At 40.6% G+C, this 13,667-nt stretch overlaps 1 protein-coding gene across 1 annotated transcript in view; it reads left to right on the forward strand.

The window, feature by feature from the left end:
• Window positions 1-13,667, forward strand: part of LOC108538387 (proenkephalin-A) — a 67,322-nt gene that overhangs the window by 27,962 nt on the left and 25,693 nt on the right. The window contains exons 5-6 of the mRNA XM_017886434.1: window positions 10,789-10,833; window positions 12,073-12,419. Coding sequence (XP_017741923.1) covers window positions 10,789-10,833; window positions 12,073-12,419 — 392 coding nt within the window. The remainder of the gene's footprint in view (window positions 1-10,788; window positions 10,834-12,072; window positions 12,420-13,667) is intronic.

Raw genomic sequence — 13,667 nt, forward strand, 5'->3', positions numbered from 1 at the left:
CTCCTCCTCCTCCTTCTCATCCTCCTCCTACTTCTCTCTCCTCCTCGTTTTTCTTTTTCTTCTTGTTCTTCCTCTCCCTTCCCTCAGAGGCGCCAGGAGTGAGGTGAGATGAGAAGTTGATGGTAAGGTCAAGGTTAAGGAGGAGGAAAGATTGTCAGTTCTGTGTATTCCTTTCAAAAATGCATGAATGACCTATATCTGGACATGAGGACACATTGGATGGACATGAGGACATACTGGATGCTGAGGGTCTTCCTACAGAGTAAAAGGACTGCACTTTGTAAAATTGCCAAGGTCTTGGAATTTTGGAAAACTAAAATTTTCCTGGGTTTCCATAGAAACCCAGAAAAGACTGAGGAATAGTTTCAGATTAAGGGAGATTAAAAAGAATGTCAACTACAAGCAACGATAATCCAATTTGTTACTACTGGGGCAGTAATGAATTCTAGGCTTTTAGGTGGCAGAGCCAGGTAGTATATATTTTTTAAATATCTTGACATTGATATTTTCAAATAATATCAATATGAATATTATTGATATTTTTTTTTTCTTTTTTTTTTTTTTTTTGGAGACAGAGTTTCACTCTTGTTGGCCAGGCTAGAGTGCAATGGTGTGGTCTCAGCTCACCACAATCTCCACCTCCCTTCAAGAGATTCTCCTGCCTTAGCCTCCCAAGTAGCTGGGATTACAGGCATCCACCACCATGCCTGGCTAATTTTTGTATTTTTAGTGGAGACAGGGTTTTACCATGTTGGCCAGGCTGGTAGCAAACTCCTGACCTCAGGTGATCTGCCCATCTCAGCCTCGCAAAGTGCTGGGATTACAGACACAAGCCACTGTGCCCAGTCGATATTTTCAAGCAATAGTAATCTCGTTTCCCCTTTTGGTCCAGAACCTAATCCAGGATTATTGGATTAGGTTCTGGACCAAAAGGGAAAAAGAGACAACACTGGAGTGTTTGGAGAAATTTGAATGGAGACTGTGAGTTACATATTCAACTTCTGATTTAAATGGTTATATTGTGGTTTTGCAGGAGTGTGCTTGTTTTGTGGAAACACACAGTGGAGGATTAAGGGGCAATAATGCAATGAGACATCACGCAGAAAAAAAATAATAATGGATGAAAAATATATGTGTGTGTTATTATATAGGTACATATATAGAGGAAGAATTTAGGGTAAAGAGATAGGGGAGTTCTCTGTAACATTTTCACAAATTTTCTGTAAGTTTTAAATTATTTCAAAATTTAAAAAACACGCTGGGCACAGTGGTATGCACTTGTAGTCCCAACTACTTGGGAGGCTGAGGTGGGAGGATTGTTTGAATCCAGGCGTTCATGTCCAGCCTGGACACTACAGTGAGACGCCATCTCTTAAAAAAAAATAGAAACATACAATGAGATATTATTACATAATCACAATAGCAGAGACTTGGAATCAACCCAAATGTCCATCTGTGACAGACTGGATTGAGAAAATGTGGCACATATATAACATGGAATACTATGCAGCCATAAAAAAGGATGAGTTTGTGTCCTTTGTAGGGACATGGATGCAGCTGGAAACCATCATTCTCAGCAAACTATCACAAGAATAGAAAACCAAACACCACATGTTCTCACTCATAGGTGGGAATTGAACAATGAGATCACTTGGACACAGGAAGGGGAACATCACACACCGGGGCCTGTTGTGGGATGGAATAGCCTTAGGAGATATACCCAATGTAAATAACGAGTTAATGGGTGCAGCACACCAACATGGCACATGTATACATATGTAACAAACCTGCACGTTGTGCACATGTACCCTAGAACATAAAGTATGAAAAAACAAAGAGATCACAGTAAAAAAAACTAAAAAATTAAAAAAAAAGAAATTCCTCATTTTGCCCATTTGCCTTAGTTCATTTTGTGCTGCTGTAACAGAATACCACAGAGTGGGTAATTTACAATAAACAGAAATGTATTGGCTCACAGTTCTGCAGGCTGGGAAGTCCAGGATTGAGCCGTCATCATCCGGCAAAGACCATCTTACTGCTTCCTGACATGGCAGAAGGGCAAAGAGAGAGTGAAAGAGAGAGGAAAGCAGGGGGCAGATTCATCTTTTTATAAGGATTCCACTCCTGTGATAATGGCATCGATGCACTCATGAAGGCAGAGCCCCTCGCGGCCTAATTGTCTCTTAAAGATCTCACCTCTCAATACTATTACAATGACAATTACATTTTAACATGATTTTGGGAGGCAACAAACACTGAAAGCATAGCAAAAGTAGTGCAAGACCAGAAAAATGACCCAAAAAATTTCAGTGCAAGTTGTAAACATATAAAACAATCACAACAGTAAATGGGAAAATTACAATTATGCCATAACCATTAAAAATTTTTGCCAAAGCATTAAAAGCTCTGTTATCATTGGTTATAAATGTATGAGGAAACTTAAAAATAGTAAAACCAGCATTTACTTTGTACAGTGCAATTTAAAACTCTTGAAACACTGAGAATTAAAGTGTTTTATTTATTGGTAAAGCATGTATTAAAGTGCAACCTATGCTTGTCTTCTTCTCATCATGTAATTTACCATATGGGAAAAGCATCTTTCCTGTGCTTTCTTGAATTTTCCCACACCTTTCTAAGCTTGGATCAGCTTTTAATATTTTATGCATTGTGCTTTCAACATCATAAAATTACCTCTGAGAATTCTGTATGTGAGGTTTTCTGATGGCATCATTTCCTCTGGGACATATTTATCCTTTTTGTCACAACCCCTTTCCTCACTTATGTTGGTAAGTAACCCTTCGCTGAGTTCCCCTGAACACATAGCTGGAGTCTCTCCAATAACAGCAGTGTTCCCATTCCCAGCAAGCTATTTCTTCTATTGCTCTATTTACATTCACTTCAAATCCTGCGGCTATTTGCACAACACAGTAAGAGTTTTCACCATCTTGAACTCATATCATGCACTGTTGCTTCCTGCCTTGATGCTTGAATGTTTCCAATTGTGTGTCACATTTTTTCTAAAACTCAGCTAAAGAAATTCCATGATCTTTGTGTCTTAGTCTATTAGTGCTGCTATAACAAATTATCTGAGACTGGGTAATTTACAAGCAACAGAGATTTATTTCAAGGTGGAGGTAGCCATGCCTCCACAGCTCATATACTCTGTCCACCTAAAGATTTGGCACTGCACAGATGCTGCCAAGGCTTACTGCTTGAGCCATCTGTAGTGGCAACCCCAGCCACATTTGAGCCTGCTTGAGGCACAGCTGGGGCAGCTGGGGAGTGCTGCACCAGAACATATCAAGCAGAGACTAGAGGCAGGCCTGGACAGAGAGCTGTAAGGTCCCACTGGTGCCCTGGGCCCCTCCCTTGAAACCACTGTGCCCTCAAAATCTTGGTATTCTGGGCCTGTGATGGGAGCAGCAGCCTCAGATATCTCTGAAATGCCTTTGGGGTCATTCTCCCACTGTCTTGATGAATAGTATTGTAGTTTGCCAGCCACCATTAGTATTCTCCCCCAAACAAGCCTTTTTTTTTTTTTACTACATGGCTAGGCTGAGATATTTCCAACTCTTTAATATCTGTGTATTTTAGGATTATAAATTCCATATTTGGGAGGGGGGAGGGATTGCACTGGGAGTTATACCTGATATAAAATAATGTGAACTTGAGGCGGGCTGACTTTGATGGGTCCGCACACCAACATGGCAAGTATACATATGCAACAAAATACACGTTATGCAATGTACCCTAGAATTAACGTATAATAAAAAATAAAAAATAAAAAAAAATAAATTCCATATTTAATTTGTCTTCTCTTCTTGCATTTTATCATAAGCCATCAAGAGAAACCATGTAGCACCCTGAACACTTAACTTGGAGATTTCCTCTGCCAAATAGCCCAGTTCGTTGCTTGCAAGTTCTGCTTTCCACAAACTACAGGCACAATTCAGCCAAATTCCTTGCTGTTTTGTAACAAGAATGACCTTTTGTCTGGTTTCCAATAATATATCCCTAATTTTCATCTAAGACCTTATCAGAATGGCCTTTCCTGTCCATATTTCTACCAACATTCTGATCACAACCACTTAGACAATCTCTAAGAAGACCTCTTCCTCTTCTTCTGAGCTCTCACCAAAATCACACTTAACACTCTACTCACAGCAATCTAGACTTGTTCTAGCATGCATTTTTCTTTTCCTTTTTTTTTTTTTTTTTTTTTTGAGACAGAGTCTCACCCTGTCACCCAGGCTGGAGTGCAGTGACGCCATCTCAGCTCACTGCAACCTTTGCCTCCTGGGTTCAAGCAATTCTCTGCCTCAGCCTCCCAAGTAGCTGGGATAACAGTCACCCACCACCATGCCAGGCTAATTTTTGTATTTTGTAGAGATGGGGCTTCACCATCTTGACCAGGCTTGTCTTCAACTCCTGACCTCGTGATCCACCTGCCTCAGCCTCCCAAAGTGCTGGGATTACAGGCATGAGCCACCGTGCCTGGCCTAGCACACACTTTCAAACAGTTCCAGCCTCTATACATTACCAAGTTCCAAAGCCACTTTCACATTTTCAAGTATTTGTTATTAACAATATCCCAGTTTGTGGTACCAATTTCTCTTAGTCCACTTGCGCTTCTATAACAAATCCTAGACAGAGTAATTGATAAATAATAGAAATGTTTTTCTCACAGGTATGGATGCTGGGAAGCCCAAGAACAAGGCACCAGCAGATTCAGTGTCTAGTGAGGGCTGCCACCCTCAGCTTTCAAGATAGTGCCTTGTTCTGTATCTTCTGGAGGAAATAAATGCTGTGTCCTTGCATGGCAGAAAAGACAGAAAGGGCAAAATCCCCACAAAACAAGCTAGCTAGTTTTCTAGAGCCCTTTTATAAGGGCTCTAATCCTTCACAAGGGTGGAGCCCTCATGATCTGATTACCTCTTAAAGCCTCCACCTCAATACTATCACACTGGCAATTAAGTTCCAGTATAAAAATATTGGGGAATATTCAGACCACAGCAGATGGCTACTGGCTGTTTTATTAAGCAGCACAGCTCTAGCTGCTTAGAGCAAACCCCAAACTCTCACCAAGGTTGTTAGACCCCTAACTCAGCCACTGAAATGCGTCTGTGTCTAGGTCAAAAGCTCTATGTTCTCTGGAACTAAAAGATTTGCTGAGGATGCTGGCTCCTCTTTGGACAGGAGACAATCTCATCTGGGTTTGGATTCTTCCTTTCATTGAACGTTTCTCCCTCTGATGTTTAATCTTCCGCATTCCTACTCCAGGGCTAGGGCAGAGATCAGCATAAGGAGACTTTCATAGTGTTGCTCCTGAGTTTTTCTTCATGTAAAATGTTACCTCACAGTTAACAATTGAAAGATTATAGTAAAATCTGAGAGGCATAGTCAAGCCAGCCATCAGCCTCGGCATGCCCACTCAGGTGACCAGCAATGACCCACTGACTCTCAAGGGATTACACAGAAAGGTCCTGTGAAACATTACCCAATGTAGTGTTCCTAGTGGGATGTCCTGTGTCTGACATGTATTGACTAACCACAAATATGATTTAAAAAATTACTCAACCAGAGCAAAGGGTCAAAAACAGGGATTTAAGTTGCAAAACAAACCTTTGGAAGACACAGACTTGAAAGATAAACATTTTATGAGCTTCTTAATGTACAGCCTAGAAGACTCAGTCAAGGAAAGGAAGGAAGGCAGAATCTGCAAGTGCAATGGGCCACTACACGGACAGGGCATCATTAGACAACCACCACATTTTTAGGGAAAGGGCTGGCAGGATCTCAGAAAGGATAGCAAAGAAATTGCTGATGGGCAGAGCAGGCAGAGTGATATGCGTGATCTGGCCCCTGGAAAGCAGAACAGGGTGGAAATCCCAGCAGGAGACACTGTGAGGTAGAAGTCCACAAAGAGTGAAAAGGAATGTGACATCAACATCAAAAGCCACAGGGAAACTCAACCAAGAAGACCTATGCCTTCCTGCAGTGCCTTAATGCCACCCAATGGAATGAGGCAGAGAGTAGGATTTTGACTTATCTATCCAAAAAAAGACTAGGCTTTAACCTAGAAGACATAGGGAATAACTTGGAAATTGTAAGATTAATCATCTGCCGTAAGTAGAAATGGAGCCTTGAGAGCTAAGACAATTCAGCTCTAGAGAAACAAAGTGCTGTTTCTTCACCTGGGTCTTGTGTTCCTATTGGCTGTGTGGGATGTGGGTGTGCTATGATGAATTGATGATTACACTGTCAGTAGCAAATACAAAGGGTTTTGGCAGGAACAGGGTTTTGAGGACAAACCTCCCATGGCCAAAGGTATGAAGACAGACAAAGGCACATAGATAGCCCATCCACCTGTGCTCTCACTCTTCTGATCGGCAGTGTCCAGATGCCTAGCTAAGCTCAGGTCTCCTCTGCAGCTGGACATTTGGCTTCCCAAATGTCAGCCAACTATTGCAGGGCAGACACTTGGCACCTTACATCAATGATTACAAGAGAAAACAAAATTATTATTCGGAATACATGCTTATAGTGTAAATTCAGTGATTACTGAATAAACAAGCAAACACCTGAGTAAGAATGCCTAGTACTGTACTAATCAAAACTGCCCCTGGACATTGTAGAAGAGAGTCCTGTCCTAATTCTATACTCCTGCACTTGTTGGTTCTGATCTTTCACACCTTCCCCTCAACATCAATCCCAGTAAACCCCAGAGAGCTATGACAAAAAGGGGTGTGTGTGTGTATGTGTGCATGTGTGTGTATATGTGTGTATGTATATGTGACTGTATACAGGGATGGTGGATATAAATACAAACATATATGCTTTGTGTTCATACATATAGAAACATATATTTCTATGTGCATATATAATATAAATGTATACATACATGCATTCGTGTACATGTCTATGTATGCGTATATATGTACATATATGTATATATAGATGTGTGTATCAAAGCATTATTTCCTCAGAAGACAAATTGGAAGGATGAATTCAACTAGAGGGAAGACAAATCTACTAAGGATTTCAAAATAGAAAAATAGGAAATTTTGTCCCAAACTGATTGTGCCAGAATACTACCCCTGCTTACCTAGTAACAGAATGCTAACGTTATTGGAGGAGCAATATGCCCAGCTAAGAGATGACATTTCTCAATTTCCTCTGAAGATGGCAGTGGTCATGAAGCTAAAAGCAGAAGTAGCAGAAGCAGGCTTTGGGGAAAATGATCTTTTTGCTTTTTGCCTTCCCCTTCTTCCTGGTTGGAACTTAAATGTGATTGTTGAACACTAGCAGCCACATGGTGAACCTGAGAAAGGAAGCCGCAGGCTTAAAAAGACATGCTAGAATGACAGAAGAAAAAAATAGTCCAACAATGAACCAATCTTACAACTTTATTTCATGGATTCAGCAAATATTTATGAAGAACCGATTGTGAGTTATACCCCTCACTGGGTACTAGGAATACAAAGTTAATTTGTCCAGTCCTTCCCCTTGAGAAATTCATAGTCTAGTGGAAGAGAGAGACATGGAAAGCAGTAATTATGGGATGTTAATCTTAAAAGTATTTCAAAACACTTCTCTTCTGCCATAATATATTTGATTCATATCATTTTTGTTTTCCAGGAACTTGTAAGTACACTGAGAGTTCATTGACGACATCCATAATAGCATTTGAGACTCATTCTTAAACTAAATTAAATTCAACAAATAATTACGAGTGCTTGTCATATGCAAGACATTGGCTAGGTTTTATGAGGCATACAAAATTTTGGAGTAACAGTCAGTTACATGTAGCTTTCTGTGAGTCCCTGAGAGTCACAAAGCATGACAAATCCACATGGTGAGAGTCATTCTTTTCTTTAGAATCCTCCATTGCAAGAAAGAATTTTTTAAAAAATACAGCAAAATGATACCTGTTTTAGAGGAAGGCCAGTTAGTAAATGTAGAAAGAATGCTAAACCAGAAAATCAGCATTTTCATGCCCAAGTGGAATCACTGATTTAGGCAAGGGTCATTAACAGATGTTAAAATCTTGAGGTGTATTGCACATTTATTAGAATGGCTAAAATTCAAAGCACTGACAATACCAAATGCTGATGGAGATGCAGAGCAACAGGAACTCCTATTCATCGCTGGAGGAAAGCAAAATGGTTATAGCCACTTTGGAAGACAGCTTGGAAGCTTCTTACTAAACTAAGCATACTCTTACCACATGATGCAGCAGTTGTGCTCCTTGGTATTTATCCAAAGGAAATGAAAAGTTATGCTGACACAAAAACCTGCACATAGATGTTTATAGAAGCTTTATTTGTAATTGTTAATATTCAGAAGCATCAAAGATGTCTTTAAGTAGGTGAATGGATAAATAAACAGTGGTACATCCAGATCATATAGTATTATTTTGTGCTATAAATAAGCTATCAAGCCATGAAAAGACACAGAGGAATCTTAAATGCATATTACTAAGTGAAAGAAACTAATCTGAAAAGGCTATGTACTGCATGATTCCAACTATATGACATTCTAGGAAATGCAAAGCTATGGAGACAGTAAAAAGGTCTGTGGTTCCCCAGGGTTAGGAGGAAGGGGATAAACAGGCAGAGCACAGAGTATTTTTAGGGCAATAAAACTACTCTATATGATACTGTAATCATGGATACTTGTCATTACATGCTTATCAAAATCCCAAAATCCGTAGAACATAAAACACCAAGAGTGAGCCCTAATGTAAACTATGGACTTTGAGTGATGATAATGTGTCAATGTAGGTTCATCAATTGTAACAAATGGACCACTCTGGTGGGGGATGTTGATGTTGGGAGGACTGGGGCAGGTGGGGATTATATGCGAACTCTGTGCTTTCAATTTCCTGTGAACCTAAAACTGCTCTGAAAAATAAAGACTATAGTTTAAAGAACCATTAGGCAAAAGATTATGGGGAGCAAGAGTCAACATGGTGACCAAGTACCATTCCACAGACTTCTAGCAATTATTAAGTGGGAAACATGCCTGAACAACGGATAAAGCTTGTGGTTGCTGCCTTCCCCTAGTGACTGAATTTACCATCATAATAACAGAACAGCCTGACATTAGACATTTTCATGTGTTGCAATAAAGTGTTCCACATCATGGATGACATTTTCTTGATAAAAATATTTAATCTGAGTATAATCAACTCTCCAATTCTAACTTAAAGTTTGAAGAAGATACAGGGAACAGAAGTCCAGTTAAATGACACCATGAGAAAAGAAAGACAAACAGAGAATATGGGGCACTCTACATGACATTTGGCCTGGACTCCTCAAAAAGTCAGTGAATAGATAAATCAATAAATTTTTTAGAAAGATGAAGCAGAGCTGTTCCAGACAAAAGATATCACAACCAAATGCAATGCATGACTCTAAATTGGATCTTTGAGACAAATGGGGAAATTTGAATATGAATTAGATGGTAGTATGAAATTATTGTTAATTATACCAGGTCTCATCATTTTATTGGAGTTATACAGAACAAGTCCTTCTTAGGAGATGAAGGCTGAGTATTTGCAGTATAATATGATATTTACAGCTTATTTTAAATAAGTTGCCAGAGATAGAGAGGAGGAGATAGAAAGCAAATATGGTGTCCGGGCATGGTGGCTCACGCCTGTAATCCCAGAACTTTGGAAGGCTGAGGCGGGCAGATCTCCTGAGGTCAGGAGTTCAAGACCAGCCTGACCAACATGATGAAACCTCATCTCTACTAAAAATACAAAAATTAGCTAGGGGTGGTGGTATGCACCTGTAGTCCCAGCTACTTGGGAAGCTGAGGCAGGAGAATCACTTGAACCCAGGAGGTGGAGGTTGCAGTGAGCAGAGATTGGGCCACTGCACTCCAGCCTTCGTGACAGAGTGAGGCTCTGTCTGAAAAAAAAAAAAAACAAAAAAACAAAAAAACAAGAAAGCAGTCAGGCACAGTGGCTAACGCCTGTAATCTCAGCACTTTGGGAGGCCAAGGTGGACAGATCATGAAGTCAGGAGATTGAGACCATCTTGGCCAACATGGTGAAACTCTGTCTCTACTAAAAATACAAAAAATTAGCTGGGTGTGATGGCGTGTGCCTACAGTCCCAGCTACTCATGAGGCTGAGGCAGGAGAATCGCTTGAACCTGGGTGGTGGAGGTTGCAGTGAGCCAAGATTGTGCCACTGCACTCCAGCCTGGTGACAGAGCGAGACTCCATCTAAAAAAAAAAAAAAAAAAAAAAAGAAGGTAAAATGTTTAGCTTGACTGTTTGGTTCCAGTTTGGGTTCTTAGAACATTTATGGGCCATTTCCCAGAGTTTTCTGTATTGGTAAGTTTTCATAATACAAATTGGGAGAAAATATTGTATCCTGACAATCAAATTGTTTAGATGACGCTGCAATTGTGTTTCACATTTTCCTAACAGAACTAAGGAAGCGTTTGTGTCCTCCATGTAGAAATAAAGATTTCAGGATACCCACGGGAAGCCTGACATAATGGCAGTTATGCCTATAAATTACATCACAGGACATACCTCTATTACAGGCCACTGTGGGAGTTGAAAGTACAGGCCGTATACCATATATTGCATATATTGCACTAATAAAAACACAGGTGAAGCACAGGGAAATTCTCACGGTTGACACTCCTTTATCTTGCACATCGAGAGATCTCAGAAGTTGTGAAATAGTAATTTCAGTTGAGAAATAGTAAACCCAAAGTTATTTAAGAGCGAGCTTCTAGCTACTGACACGAGTGCTGTTTGCTTCAGCCCCTGTGAGGACGCCCGTGCGACCCGAGTGCAGTATTTCTGCAGGTAAGATTAGTTTATTTAGCCACTCGGGAGAACATTCTAAGTGTCTGCAGCTGAGAATGAGTTTCTCTGAGCATGATTTAGTACAATTTCTAAATAGGGGTGTGAAGTCATTCTATGATCATCTCCAATGTCTCTTTATTCCTCTTTGCTCATTGTTGTTTGCTTGCATGGCTTTTGGCAAGTTGAGGAGAAGAGGTGGTTTAAGGACACAAGAGAAAGCCAAGAGAGAGTGGAGGGAACGTGCTTGTGTGTGCCACACACATGTGCCTGAATTCCTGTCCTGGCCCCTCACTGGGGTCCTACACCTATCAACAAACTTGTCTCCCATGCCCTCCTTAGCAATTTCATAGTTGAGACACAACGCTAAACAGTAGAGAAAAGCTTCCCATGCCTGCATGTTTGGCATCTTTACGGCCAGCTGGCTGCAAACTCAGTGCCATACTCAAAGAGGCTCCTGTACAAGTGATAGAAGCTAATATTTGCATGGCATTTTACAATTTATACAATGCTTTGTTATATTTGATATTTGAACATGTATAGCATTCCTGGGAGTTAAATATCATGCCCACTTCACAGACAAATACACAGAGGCTCACAAAGGCAAACCTTGCCCAAAGCCCTCAACTAGTCGATGGCAGCGCCAGCAGTTGAATCCATGTCTCCAGAGTGAATCCTACTCATTCCACCCTGCACAATGTGGGTGAACATGGTACTAATACTTCCTCCATTCTCATGGCCTATTCTTCAACCTGAAGCACTCACTACATGGCTGAAAAATGAAAGAAGATCCTTATGATTCAAGACCCAGTTAACTGAAGTCATTTGGGGAGTTACATGTGTAGTAGTCTAAAGAATAAGAGCTCTGGAATAATAGAATCTGGGCTCAAATCCCACTTCTACCTACAAATGGTGCAACCCTCAGAGAGTTATGTCACCAAGGCTCAAAGATTTTATGTCTTTAAAATCTGCCCTAGTAATCTGTGACCTACCTATGGGTTAAATGAGATTAGTGTAAGAAAGTGCCCTGTAGGGAAAGGTAGTTGTTAACAAAAAATATTTCCATAATCATTGTTTATATAAATTTTAAATTTGACAATTGTGTCAATTGTTGTTAATTTGTATGTTTTGGAGAATGAAAGGTAAATCTCAAAGGTAAATTTCCTTGTGCAAAATGCTCTCTGTGTACTATAATTGTTGCCGTAGCATCATGGATTTATCAGTTACCTTTTTCCTTATTAGGACATTCCTTTCTGCAGTCAATCAACATGGATGTGATTGCAGATATCGCCATAGTTTTGGGGAAATTTCTATATTACTTTTTGGAATCTTTGGTTTACAAGATAATTCCCAAGACGAAAAAGAATGTTGCTGGAGAGATTGTACTTATAACGGGAGCTGGAAGTGGACTTGGGAGGCAATTGGCCATACATTTTGCCAGACTTGGAGCCATTTTAGTTCTATGGGATATTAATCAAGAAGGCAATACGGAAACGTGTAGACTGGCCAAAGAAAACGGTGGTGAGAAAGTGTTTCCCTATACGTGTGACTGTAGCAACAGACAAGAGGTCTACAGAGTTGCTGATCAGGTAAGCTGACTGGTGTTCTCTGCTTCTATTCCCAAGGAAAATATTGCATCTCGTATGCACTTTTACAGATAGAAGTTTGCCATAAATTTCCCTCAAGCTCTCTATATGTTTCCTGCTTGACTCTGCATGTCAGACATCAGACTGTGTAAGCTCCAAAAGGGAGAACAGTGTAAACAAGGCAAGTGGGAATCTGAGAAGACTGAGCCCAGAGCTGCCCAGCTGCGTTTTCGGGGGTCTCATTCACCGGCAGGAGTTGGTGGAAAAGAGGCCTCCTCCTGGCTTTGCAGCTCATTGGTTATACAATGTTTAACAAGTTACTGGCCCTTTCTAGGCCTGTGTTTCTTCATCTGTAAAATGAAAGGATTGAACCAAATGATCTTTAAGATGATATCCAGCTTTAACTTAACTTTCTATGTTTTGTGATTTGTGATTCCTCTTTTTGTGTTGTTTGTTTTTGAGACATAGTCTTGCTCTGTTGCCCAGGCTGGAGTGCAGTGGTGCCCATCTCAGCTCACTGAAACCTCCATCTCCCGGGTTCAAGCAATTCTCCTGCCTCAGTAGCTGGGATTACAGGCCCACACCACCATGCCCAGCTAATTTTTATATATTGTTTTTAGTAGAGACTGGTTTTCACCATGTTGGCCAGGCTGGTCTTGTACTCCTGAGCTCAAGTGATCCGCCCACCTTGACTTCCCAAAGTGCTGGGATTACAGGCATGCACCAGCGCACCAGACCGATGGTTTGTGATTCTAATGCATCATATCCATTATCATCATGTACTGAGGCTATATAAGAAATATACAGTAAAAAATATATATAAATATAAATATGCATTTAGCATATTTTAGACCAAATTTCCTCTTAGACTTAGCCTGTTGATATTTGTTCTAACTCCACATTAAATATTAACAAATACTCTAAATTGCAGCTACCATTTGTTATGTAGCTAGCAGGTACCCTAACAACAATGGGTCAGCTTTTGAGTAGCATTTCAGCCATGTTACCTCAAGTATGGTGTGGTGAGGCCGGATGCAGATGGAGAGAAAGAAACAGAATCAAGCATTTCCATTTTGTTTTGCTCACTATCCCTGGGGCCGAACACAGCACAGCCTGCAGGACCATGAAGGGGAGCACTGGGGTCACTCATGAAGCAGGGAGGTCGGGCCAGTGGTGGGGGCCTTTATGTGTTTTCCTCAGAAAGGAATGGGCAAGGCAGGCTAAGCATGTTCAGCCCTGGTTAATTATAAT

This window comes from Rhinopithecus bieti, unplaced genomic scaffold (genome assembly GCF_001698545.2).
Source record: "Rhinopithecus bieti isolate Rb0 unplaced genomic scaffold, ASM169854v2 scaffold_15501, whole genome shotgun sequence".
In the NCBI taxonomy this organism is placed as follows: domain Eukaryota; kingdom Metazoa; phylum Chordata; class Mammalia; order Primates; family Cercopithecidae; genus Rhinopithecus; species Rhinopithecus bieti.